Consider the following 12,546-nt stretch of genomic DNA (forward strand, 5'->3'; position numbering starts at 1 on the left):
TTCAAGAATATGTTCATCTGACCACCACTTCCTAAATCCCTTTGAGACTTTCGAAAAACAATAGACTTAACATAAATATCATGCCTTTAGAAGGAAGTCCTACAGGAAGCTATGGTTGTTGAGATATAAGGTTGTAATTTATGGCATTTACTATGGTGTTTTGGGGTGCGTCACTCGCTTACATGGGTCACTCGCTTACCGACGACGTTACGGTCTAGGTCGGATTACGTATGGAGAGTGGAGAAAATGGGGTTATATCGGCCTAGCCATAGATTTAACTTAGGATCATTACCAATTTTCCGTTCCTTTTACAAGACCTTACGGTTCAGTTTCTTTACATATACCCGTCATACAAATTCCTTTGAAGTAGTACCGATTTGTACGCTTCGCGTTACCGACCAAGTAACGGGTCCCACAGAATGGATTACTCAGCGAGGCAAGCTCCACTGCCTGAATCCTACGGCCACCCCTGAATGGCTTGGCAGTCAAATATTTTCTACGACAAGATCTGCGTTTTGTAGGGTTCCAGTATCAGAGCTGCCTCAGGAAAGCGCCACAGTGTTTTGATAACAGCCTATTTGATGCCAGGAAGATTGCTATCAACACATGTTAAAGTGATTTGAATAAGTTGGCAATAAATCTCAGCCATCGCAGCAGCCATATTGGAGTTCCAGTAACCAAAATTCAACGGCAGCCAATTGCGGCCTGTACCATCATGGTGGTTCCAAGCTAACAATATAACCTTCCATAAACCTTGGGTAAACCATCTACAAGCGGCCTGTTTACTGGGGTCGCGTGCTTATGCGGCGAGCGCGGAGGCCTCCGATAAACCCTAATTCGCCTCTCTGAGGTTTATCTGCCCGCCTCCCTTCAGGTCTCCGATGGATGGTTTTTCTTCTCCTCCCCTATGATAAGTAACTGATACGAGTTTTGGTTTATGAACGCTCAGTTGATGAGCCAAATATTCAGATGTTCGCGGTCCTACGCGCTTGTGTCGGCCGACCAATCTTGTGATCTACCATGTCTCTTTCAACGAGAGATTCGACTGATGATGCCGGCCCGCGTTTACTCAGAGATGTTTGGGGTTTTACAGCAGTCGCTATTATGGTTGTGATCCTAAGGATTGTTGCGAAACTGAGGATTGAGAAGTTCGGTACGGATGATCTGCTCATGGCTCTCGCATTGGTTAGCAAGCCTCTTATCATCTTCTACTAAAGTTTGGGTGTTGTGAAACATTGCCAGACGTTTATGTTTATTGGGAATTGACCCCGTCTCCAGTGTACGACTACTGTCGGCTCGATTATTATCACCCTCGCTGTTCAACTTGGATTTGGTCAGAAGGTGTCGGCTCTTGGTAATGTAGCCGTGTCGGAAGTCATCATGCATGACTATTTGGCCCAGGCACTTGGTCTTGCTGGCGGTGCTATAGGTCGGGTGTCCTTCATTGTCTTCATCATTGGACTACTTGTGCAAATGCCATCCCAGAGAATCGTATTGTGGGTCCTAATCGGTCTGCAGGTGGCTGTCAATTCGTTGTTTATCATTATAATTTTCGTCCAATGTCCAGGTCACGGATCAGCGATATGGGATGATTCTGGTAAGAAGAAATGCTGGGGCTTGCATGTGCAAGCCTATTATGGATACTTTCAAGGAGGTAAGAACCCGACTACGCTTTTGTCCGCTTGACTCTCACAATATGGATATACATAGCTTTCAACGCGGCCACCGATTTAGGGCTTGCCATTTTCTCGACATATATCTTTTGGAACTTGCACTTGAAGCTCCGGGTGAAGATTGGGTTGGTGACCTTACTTGGATTGGGCATATTGTAAGCACAACCTTCGAAGTACCGTCTGGGTGCGGGGAATGTACTAATTTAAGCTTAATCAAGTGCGATGGCCGCTGCAATCGTGAAGACCGTAGAAACGCGCGTCCTCGCAAGCTCAGATAGAGAGCCAACCATAGCGACTGTCACATATGACCGTTGGTTATTCATCGAAACGTGCCTGGTCATCGTTACTACATCCATCCCTTCTATCCGATCCCTCTTCCGCTCTATGGACGGCCGCAAAATTCGCACCAGAAAACCCTACGAGTCCAATTCCCGTTTCGTGGCCGACTCATTGCATACATTCCGGATGAGACGACGGGAGTTATCGATCTTCGGGAAAGGGACCATGAATGCCTCTGTAGGTAATCACAATAACGAGGTTTTCGTGCGAATGGAAAGTCATGATGAGACACTCAATTCTAGAATGTCACGAGAGTCGGTATTATGTGTTTAATATACTGGTGTATAGCGTCGTGAAAAATAACGAATGAAAATGACGAAAGAAACAAGAGTGTTGAGAAGCATGAAAGATACCCATATTAGCCTATCAGGTTCATTTTCTGCTGCAGTATTACAGCTTTCGTCATAAAAAAATGTGGATGAAGATGAATAATCTCGGGAAACGAAGCAAGGGAGCGGAAGCGGATCAAGTCCGATCGTCCGATCTCCACGTCTTCTAGATTCCTTCCTGAAACTTTCCATAGGAAGATACGACAACTGACAATGATTCATTTGAAATTACAATCCAGTATTTTATATACACACTACGATACAGCTGGATAGAGATATTTCCCATGGAACCTCATATGGCTTAGCGTGGTTTCCGGTACGGGGCCGAGAACCAAAGCGTGAGTGTCTGGGAAAAGAATTGGGGAGAACTATTTCTGACTGCTGCTGTAACGACATAGTTATTGCTCGAGCAAGGGAAAATCAATTACACAATGCAAACGCAGTACAAAAGCCAAAGTGCGCTCTTAGGTCCATTTGTGCATTAAAAGCCTCCCACGCCCCGTACCCGCTTAACAGCACCAACAACACCCTTTGCCCAGCTCAGCCGTCCTGGGTCTGTACCAATAGACCCTGAAGGTATTTCATTGGTTTCCGGATCATGCCAACAGCCATCCTTGCTACTCGCAGCACCATATCTTCCTGTGTTCTGGTTTCTATCGATTGCGCTGAGCCATTGCTTACAGATCAGCTGTGAGTCCAGCAGGACGTTGATTTCTTGACTGTGGAAAAAGGACTGGGTATCAAGATTTCCATTGCCTATAGACAAATTTTTAGTGTGACTGGCTAAGTATTCAAAGAAATATTTAGTCTTACCCTGGATCGCAATTTGCTCATCAACAATTATCAACTTGATATGACAGCTTCGCATCTTGAATGAGTTGTGGATTGGTCGAGTTTGGTCTTTGCCAACGTAGTAATGTATCCGGAGCCGAGCCTTTTCTTCGTTGGACTTAAGCGCATTGTACAGCCTGTTCGCTATCATTTCGTTTGTTCCATTCTGAAATGGCAGTAACTCGCCAGCGTCATTATAGCCCAGACATAGATAGGCTGTGATAATCACACCACGACGAATGGCTTCAATCATTGGCTCTAGCAGTGGCTCCGCATTCAAATTGGGTGTTTGTATGAAGATTGAGTGTTTTGCATGCTTGATTGAAGCAAGCCATGCGGCATCCTGAGGAGTGTGGACGCTACTGTGGTTTGGAGCTACAGCGTCAGAAATTCAGCTAGCGATTCCGCGTGACAACATCTAATTCGATGACAGAACAATTCACTTACCTCCATAAGGCTCCCGATTGACCAATGCCATAGGCACAGGACTGTGGCGAGGTAGCACGATGTATGGGGTCATTCGGGGTTCTTGATCAGAGTTTGGCGAATCACCAAGCGTATCCGGCTGGATTGTTGTATCTGTCGGAAACCTTAGTAAATCGAATATGCAAGCCGTATTCCAAAACATACTCAAGTGACGTGTCACAGCGTGGGTTGGAGTTTCCTCTCCGCGAGGGATTATACTACTGTTCACTCGCTCAGCTTCATTCTCGTAGCTGATGTCATAATGTTCTTGACTTGTAGTGTGCTGAGGCAGATCCGAGAGGCCTTGAGATGCACCCTTGCAGAGGCTCTCTCTGTTTTCCAGCTCGTAACAAGACATTTGCTGAGACTCTGCGGGAGTGTCCAATAATGGCAATGGTGGATTTAGAGGCTTTCCCCATGAGAGCAGAGCTGCATCATAGAAACCATCAACAATCGGACCTTCAATGTGAGACATCATCTCAAGGTTGTCGTTATCTTGTATGTTGCTACTTTGTAACAGGGCTATCTTTCGATCGACCACTGTAAATTTTGCATGGAACGTTCCAAAGACTGGGCGGTGGAAATTGATCACCTGAAGATCGACATTAGGAATTTCACTAGCAGGTGGAAGCTTGACTTTTTCGCTGGTGTATTGGTCCTCGGAAACACTCAGACGATTCTCTAAGACCTGGAGCAAACATCAGTCTCGCTGATATAGAATTCTATAACTTGACAAAATACCAACCTGACGGGGATCGCCGCGATCGTAAACCATCTTCATAATCACCTTTCTTCCTTCTTGTCCAGCTCTTTTCGACAATTCTCGAATTGCATTTGTGACCAGCGTGGCTGCATCTGAGTGGACCCAAAAGTTGGTTCCCAAAAAGATTTCGTGTTCTGCTCGCACAATGCAGTTGGCTAGGTGGCGGCAAAGATCAGGCAAGGGTGCAACAATCGTCAGAGGAACGACGCCCGTGCCGCCCATTACAGGAGGAGAAACAACTCCAGCCATAGGATTCTTTTCTAAGGAACAGAGCGCATCATGGTAAACCTATTTCTGATGTGAGTTATTTAATTAGAGGATTCGAGGGGCATGTCTTACCTGAAGAAATAGCTCGCTGGGTTCTGATGAACCCCAATTCCCGCAGGCATGCGCTCTCTGCAATTCGTTCTTCTCGAGGAACTCTTCCGCTGAGAGTCCGGTTAAACCATCTTTTGATTTTGAAACATGATACTGCTTTTCGTAAAGCTTCTTGAAGACCGTTGCTGGACACTGGGATGGCTGCCGGGCCAGTTCAGATGTCACGGTCTGCGATTGTTTGCAGAGAGCGTATATCTCCCAAGGAAGCATGGCGTAGTGGCTGCGATAAGGGCTTAGACGAAGGCAAGTGAACCAAATGACAATAATGGTAAGTAAAATGAAGTAAATTTCGCCTAAAAATTGGACGGTGTGAGAATCCATCGAGCTAAAAAGAGGGGTCGGCTGGACCACCAGGTGGCTTATTATGTGGACCGTGGTTGAGGGGTATGGATGACGTTGGACAGCTAGTTCGGCAATATTGGAAATAAAAAGCTAAGACGCCTAGGAAATAGTCATCGTAAGGCTAGTAGAGCGACCGACCAGTTGCATTAATCGTGGATGCCTAGAGGCGTTGCAAGACCGTTCCTTGTTCAGCCCTACCGAGGTGACGTCATCGGCACGTGCATTGTTTCAAGTTTCGATTTAGATAAATATAGCCGATTATGACGTAAAGGCACAGGTCGACAAAGCTTAGCAAGGCTTGTTTAGTGCATTTTTCCTTGGCACAAGGGGCCTACGAAGCAATCAATATTCATAGGTAAAGTACTCGTCGATGGCTTCTAGAATGACGTCTAGTAATTAATGGCTTCAACCATGTTGGAGAGGATTACGACTATATACTCTATATAGCCATAATGTACGTACCTATTTTAACAAGACTATCATCTCAATAGCGTATTACCTGGAGTTTGGTGTTTTTCTATTCCGAGGTTTGCCAAAATCTGTCGTTGGGATTCATTGAGCCTACTGGAAATGACGCAGACGCAATAGGCTGGGTGGGATGTCGAGGTACCGCTGGTATTTCCGCAATTTACCAGACAATATGTATTGCTTCTCTTTATGTCACCTTCACACCCTATTCATCAGCTAATCCATTTTCTTGTTTATGAGAAAGGAAGAAGGAGAGAGATATGTTGATTCTAGAGATTGAAGCTATGGTTCTAGGCTGTTATAGAGGGGTTGGAGGCACAGGATGCGGTGAAGAAGCCCGCATTCACTACGAACACTGTTGTAAAATGCAAACCCATGGAATATTTTATCTCTCAGTTGAATCTCTCCCTAACTCACATTTCTTGTGTAGTGGTGTTTACTCCTGAAACTAGAGGTCTATCGAAGTGTGCTTGCCGCCCTTTCGCTGTCCCTTTCTGTAGTTTCTATCCTTCCTGTCGGTCGCATCTGTACAATATTTATTTTGGCTAATTAACAGTATCTTGTACTTTCACTAGAGAGTCCTAAGTGTATCCAGAGAAGTCAAGCTTTCTATTTGGTTTTTGAAATAATTCTCCCTGATTAAGCTCCTTACGCCTCTTCTACCCATCCGCTCCCGCACCCTAGCCGTAAGAGACCATTTAACCCTTGATTTCTTGGACTGAAGGATTTGTTGGCCTTGGAAGACTTACAAGTGTCAATCAAATTGCCTTTATTCTCAAATCTACCAAGCAAAGTCCAAAAACTACAGTAGCTACTGTAGGGAGTGACTAAAATCATCGTAGGATTCTTGAAAGAGAAACCCTTGTCCGTAGCATCTACAAGTAGGCCTGACGGGCGGGACGAATGGCACAAAACCCCCAATTACCGAAAGATCATGGGCTTCAAATTCCAGTTAAGATATCTCATACTGGTCGCTTCGACTGGTTGCAAATGATCTACCAGCGCAAGCTGAATGTATTGAACACACTTCATACTGCGTGAAGACTTCTTGGAATTGCTCCAAATCAAATAAATGGACACATATCCTGGACTCGAGGAAAATTAATTCTCCGTTCATTGTATTGTATGTATACAAACGATATTGCCCAAGCCACAATTTATGACTAGATTTGGCTATGGCTATGGCGAGGCGGTCACAAGTATCTTCTTCCCATGCAGGCACTGCAATGTGTCACAAAGCAAAATAACTGGCGGGCTGTATCTAGGAGCAGCTCGCAACACTGGGAACATTCTCACAGTCACTGTACGTCTTGCCGCCCGTGACATCAACATCGCTCCAAGTCCAGTCGGAGCAACCAGAGCTGCCGCAAACAATGACAACGTTGTATCCATCAGAGGAAACAGCATCTGCCCCAGAGATATTTTCAATAATTAAGTCTGTGATAGGAATACCGCTCGTTGGGGTACCACCGTCAAGGTCTCCACCGTCATAGTTCTGTTCAATAAGAATGCCATAACTAGACTTTCGGTCAGCTTTAGCTCTTAGAAGATTATATTATAGTTCTCAGAGCGTACTCGGAAATATCTGAAAGTGTAATCTCAGAATAAGTGACACCTTTGATCTCGCCGGTATCACCCTCTGTGGCCTTAATACGGATACCTTATTGCCAAAGTCAGACTCATGATAGATACATGGATAGGGAGTTAGTCTTTACCATTGGTGGAACTCTTGACTTCGTTGTTGTAAAAGGTGACAGTGTCAACTGTATTGTCGCTACGACCGCCCACGCTCCCGATAGAGAGTCCGTGGCCACCGGAGCAAATTCCGCCGCTGAAAGTAATGTCCTGGAAGAAATGTCAGCATTTGAATTATTCCGGAAGCTGGCAAATATTGTACTGTTCCAGAATTGATAGCAACACAATCATCTTGATTGTACACTTCGGCGCCAGTGATAACGACGTTAGTACTATCGCCGATATCAAACCCATCGGTGTTGTGACCACCAGCGTCATCACCTGCTTCATTGTTGATGGTCATATCGGTAATAGTCAAGCCATCGCAGCCGTTGATACTTACGGCTTGGACCGGAGTATTCTCGATGTATAGATCGGTGATTGTAGAATCGGTAAGGGCATGAGCATAGAAGAACTTGGGCTTCGTTTTTCCGCCGTTGCTCCCCTCCCCATCCCACCAGCGTGCGCCGTTTGGATTCAAATACGCACCACTAGCGCCCTTCACAGTGATGCCGGTGCCTGAGATCTCAAGCATAGGGCCATCCCATTCCTCGTAGCCCCAGCTGGTTTCGCCCTCAAAAATGACCTTTTTCAGCGGTATTAAGATCATTTTCGATGGATTATAATAACAGGATGAAGAATGTTTGCTTACCGTAGTATCGTCTTCAAGATCACTAAGGTCAAGAGTCGTACCAGAAGGAACAGCCACATCCGATAGAATAATTGTTGAACAAGATTTCTGGGACTTGCTAGCACTCGACGCACCAGAAGAACCAGAGAATGTGCAGCTTGTGGCTCTCTTGGCAAGATTGGGTGCTTCGGTGATGGCAGGCTCAGCAACCGGCGTGCCTACAACGCACCCTGCAATAATCGCAAAAACGAAGGGAATAAACAGCTTTGTCATTGTTCTTCGAATGTTCTCATCCGCTGAGAAGGTGATTTGGGAGTCTTTTCATCGACGGGAAAAGCCAATTTATGTTGTTTTGCTCGGTCATACACTCGTGATCAGTAGCGCCGAGTGATAGTTTAATTCGGGGGCTTCAGTTGAGAGGGCATAGAATTCAGTAATATCCATTTATCCGCCAATGGTTTCCCACGTTCCTTTCCGGCTTTAATTTTCATTGGTTGTGGCCGTAGGAGGTTGTGGATACGGCGGGGGAACGCCGGTGGCGTTGGTGAGATGCTTCTACAGAGACAATTCTGATCAAAGGTGCTCCGCTCCGTTCGGTTTCCGTAAATAACAGCGAAGAAGATTACCAAGACATGCACAGGTAAGACGTGTTCAAGATTGTCGAGATTTTTTCGGTCTTTGGAAAACGGGGCATTTTCTTCTTTCGGCCATGGTCGTGGGCTTTTCACCGAGACCTTATGGTCTGCAGGTTTCAGGTATGCGCATGGCTGGCCCCGGTGTCATTTTCATCCGTAGCATGCCCCAGGCCTACTTGTGGAAATTAAATTTATTCTAGTAGCTAGGAGCCTGCGGTCTTCAAGCCGCCGGTTTTGGCTACACCTTTTAGGCTTTCTCAAAGGACTAGAGTCCTCGAACTCTTCTTATGGAACGTATGTCAGAAAAATGTTAAAGCTGTGGCGGGAAAGAACGCACCATTAAGAAAAATCGAAAGAATGACTTAAACAAAAGGGCATAGTAATTTATTACAATAATTGCGTGTCGTTTCGGTGTTAAACTTGCTAGGTCAGTATCAGGCCAGTGAACACGAGGCAGTGCGCGCTAAGGACAACAAAAATATGGTAGGGTGAAACTAAGAGTTAGTGAATTGATGTAAAATAAGAAGAATCAGAGATAAATGCAACCGTACAAAAGATGAATCCCTTGTCAAGTTAAAGAAATCTTGAAAAAGCCATCAACCATCATCTAACACCCTGGCCTAGGAACGTGTTTTCGGCAAAAACCATTGTTTCTCCGAGGCCCCCGCCCCCTAGCCAGTCTAGGTTAGGCTGACCTGTCTAGGACCTGCCTCACACTACCGAACCCACCGCCTTGCTAAGCATTTAGCAAACAATTGACCCTCGGTCTTCCTGGAAAATGGCGCCTCAAGAGCGACATGTCAATACACCAGTCGTTCTATGCAAATGAGCTGTCTACACAGGCTATATTCGTATAGCCTAGTATGCTGCGACGGCCAATGAGGTCAAGCGAAATCAATATGATGTGGATTGAAATGATTGATTGATTGAAGAAACTCAGGAGACTGCTGTTAAGAGTAGTCCCCTTGCCCTTACGGGTGGGCTTGGCGGTCCGTACGACCGATACTCGGCGGTTACCACGCTCGAGTCCATGAGTAAGTAGAATTACATACAAAGACATAGGAAATGTGATCTTCAATGTGACCACTTGTTAGCGGTAAGTTATCCCTCCATGGGCTGACATGAGCTTTGAGAAATAATCATTTGATCTCTTGTATTGTATCACAATAGCTCAGCCCCTCATTTGAAGACGTGGCAGCCAAATCGTTGAATTTTTGCGCCAAGGAGGGATTTCTAGCTCGTGCTTTCTATGGTGGCGCTACAGAATCCCGGCCGGCGTCATTAACTCTGTTCACGTTCTGTTTTTGTGGTGTCGGCCTAAAACTCACCCACCAATCATAACATTGGAATCGACACACAGCTACTGCGACGGAGACCTCGCTGATACGCAAATTTTATTTGCTAAAATCAAATAAAATCAAAGGGACTTTTCACCTTCATAGTTTTAATTTGGTCGGTTTACGGTATCTCGGGCGAGACGAATGATGGGTCTTTAACAGGCGATGCGTCTGATCTATTTCACAGCTTACTTGCTAGGTTCTGAGCCAAACCTTCCGAAAACGCGATAAATCATAAATTTACATTTCACTTTGTAAAAGTAACATATCAAGACCTCTAAAATCTTCGTACATATAATTATCTACTTAGCAATTTTTTTAGACGCACCTATCTCAGGCTGCTTGACGGTTCAAATTATCAATCATGGTTTGACAATATTTACAAAAAATACACTGCAATCTAATGCTTTGAGCTTCAAGAATATGTCATCTAATCACCACTTCCTAAAAATGACCGAGACTTTCAAAATGCGTCAGACTCAACATGAAAAACACATATAGACAGGAAGACTTTACGATAAGCTATGGTTGTGGAGATATTAAGTTGTAATCTATCGCATTTACTATGGTGTTTTGGGGTGGCTCACTCGCCTTCCGACCAGGTTATCTAAGATAACATGCACACGAGGCCCCACCAGGTGAAGGGAACAAATGTTACGAGGTATTTATGTATAGCTACTATGTTCTAGGAGTACTATTACCATAACATGGGAAATTCATGATCCTAAAGAAGAGTAACGCCTTGATATACCCACCGTAAACTCCGCGGAAAAGCTGCTAGAGAAACACCCAGTGTTATGATGACTATCCACCCATTACAGTCCAGCCCATCAATGCTACCCACGCTGCGATAAAAATGGCAGTGAGAATACCAGCACCAGCTCTATCTCCAGTAGTAATGGTTGTTGTTGACGTCGTATCAGAGCTGGTGTCATTCTCGCCCGCCGTCGGATTGCTTGTGCTGTTCCCGCCAGTGCTCGAAGTAACGGGCGACTTGCTCACATAGGGGATCATGTTTGCAAGAAAAATGTTTGAGGCGCTGATCTCCTCTTCCATTCCGATCCAGCCATCGTATTCGGACTTATACCAACGAATACCACATGTGTTGTTGTTGTGTCCCGTGCAGGATAATGCAGCCGCTGTAGCAGATGTTTGTAATTTGGCCAAAATCGTGTCGTAGGTGGATGGAACCAAGAGAGCCGTGAATGCTAGCCAGGAAGACACAAGACCTTTGAAAAGTATCTCGTTATCATTGCATACCTCTGACGGCTCACATACGACCTCCTCGAAGATTCCACCGTTGCTTTCTGGGAAGAAATGGTCGAATGTTTGATTCATCAAGCCGTTTACGGCAGTAAGCCAGACGGGGCTACCGTTTGTCTATATTTCGGACATATATGGTCAGTCTACCGTCCGGAGAATAAGACACTGCCAGTAACTCGAGGATCTCCTGGCAAATCCCTGCAGGCATTTTGACAAACTCACATAGTTGTACATGTACGCGGCACCCATCAAGAAAGTACCGTAGTTATATGACCATTGTGTATTTCCCTGAGTGGCACAATCGTTATCGGTGTTTGTAGAGTCGGCAACATTCCAGGTCGAGTTGCTCATCAAAGGCGTAGTCAAAGTCCAGTCCCAGATCTTCTCTGCCCATTTAGAATAAGTATCCGAGCCAGTGTAACGGGCAAGACGGGCAGATAGCTGGAAAAGACCACCGTTTGAGATTGAATTCTTCATCGTGTAGCCGGACTCGTAGGGCCAGATTTGCCACCGCATTCCTCCGTCGCAAGAATTCATGTCCCATCGGTTGACCTGGGTGTTGAAGACACCCTGGGCAAGTGAAAGCCAGGAAAATCCAGTGGAAGAGTCTGCAAATTGTAGTTCGGCCGCCATCATCGCTGCAAGTCCCCAGAACATTTGGTCGTCATTGCCCTTTCAAAGTATGTTAGCCTATCCCATATCTTGATTCTGTCAAATGATTGCTTACGAGGTAGCTACTGTAGTTAGCCGGCATGTAGTCGCCATCGTCACCAGACTGCCACTCTAATGCAACACGTAGCTCGTCATTATATGTGGTGTCGCCAGTGAAGTGCCAGTACTGAAGCAAGGCCATGAGGAGGGCCGATCCTTCCCACCATTTACTTGCAAAAGCTCCAGGGATATGCCCGGTCTCATTTCCTTTGTAGTATGTCATCATCGCGTAGATAGTTGTGCTGGCGGCATTTTTGATAGACTCTGCCATGCGAGAGCCGTTAGTGCAATTCTTCCACAAGGAGAACATTCAAGACGGTAGAACGTACGCTCATCGCTGAGATCTAGATCAATGGCATTCACGGGGCTGGATATTATGAATGATAATAGAAGTCCCTTCAACAATATCCAGGGGCCAAGAAAACGCATCGCGACTGGTCTAGTCCGCTTGAAAGGGTGTAGAGTGAGCCGGCCTATTAGAAGAGGAGGCAGATCATCGACCGACTAGACGAAAGAACTTTGATACACAAGTTAACGGTGGCACCTAGAAAGACCCTGACAAGACCCTCAGTCATGAGCACCTCTAAAGAGGAGAATTTTTGCAAACCGGCAAATCTTAGGCGGGCGCCCCATTTCGCATTCGTTGA

General features: G+C 45.6%; 4 protein-coding genes across 4 annotated transcripts; 1 reads left to right on the plus strand and 3 right to left on the minus strand.

Annotated features, from left to right (window-relative positions):
- Positions 1-1,020: 1,020 nt before the first annotated feature.
- N7443_007136 (uncharacterized protein) lies at positions 1,021-2,285 on the plus strand (the record flags this gene model as incomplete). The annotated part of the gene is made up of 4 exons (XM_056887192.1): positions 1,021-1,185; positions 1,279-1,654; positions 1,711-1,828; positions 1,892-2,285. 4 exons carry the CDS (start codon positions 1,021-1,023, stop codon positions 2,283-2,285), a joined length of 1,053 nt encoding a protein of 350 aa, XP_056738883.1.
- Positions 2,286-2,822: 537 nt separating this feature from the next.
- On the minus strand, positions 2,823-4,988 carry N7443_007137 (IQ calmodulin-binding motif protein; the record flags this gene model as incomplete). The annotated part of the gene is made up of 4 exons (XM_056887193.1): positions 2,823-3,547; positions 3,620-4,325; positions 4,383-4,688; positions 4,740-4,988. 4 exons carry the CDS (start codon positions 4,986-4,988, stop codon positions 2,823-2,825), a joined length of 1,986 nt encoding a protein of 661 aa, XP_056738884.1.
- Positions 4,989-6,849: 1,861 nt separating this feature from the next.
- N7443_007138 (glycoside hydrolase family 28 protein) lies at positions 6,850-8,226 on the minus strand (the record flags this gene model as incomplete). The annotated part of the gene is made up of 5 exons (XM_056887194.1): positions 6,850-7,105; positions 7,164-7,248; positions 7,304-7,433; positions 7,486-7,908; positions 7,975-8,226. 5 exons carry the CDS (start codon positions 8,224-8,226, stop codon positions 6,850-6,852), a joined length of 1,146 nt encoding a protein of 381 aa, XP_056738885.1.
- A 2,503-nt stretch (positions 8,227-10,729) lies between these two features.
- Positions 10,730-12,328, minus strand: N7443_007139 (glycoside hydrolase family 76 protein; the record flags this gene model as incomplete). Its single annotated transcript, XM_056887195.1, has 4 exons — positions 10,730-11,305; positions 11,411-11,860; positions 11,916-12,163; positions 12,229-12,328. The coding sequence occupies 4 exons, from the start codon at positions 12,326-12,328 to the stop codon at positions 10,730-10,732; spliced, it is 1,374 nt and encodes a 457-aa protein (XP_056738886.1).
- Between the last annotated feature and the right edge of the window lie 218 nt (positions 12,329-12,546).

This window comes from Penicillium atrosanguineum (assembly GCF_028827265.1).
Source record: "Penicillium atrosanguineum strain IBT 20685 chromosome Unknown utg000006l_segment0_segment0, whole genome shotgun sequence".
Classification (NCBI taxonomy): Eukaryota; Fungi; Ascomycota; class Eurotiomycetes; order Eurotiales; family Aspergillaceae; genus Penicillium; species Penicillium atrosanguineum.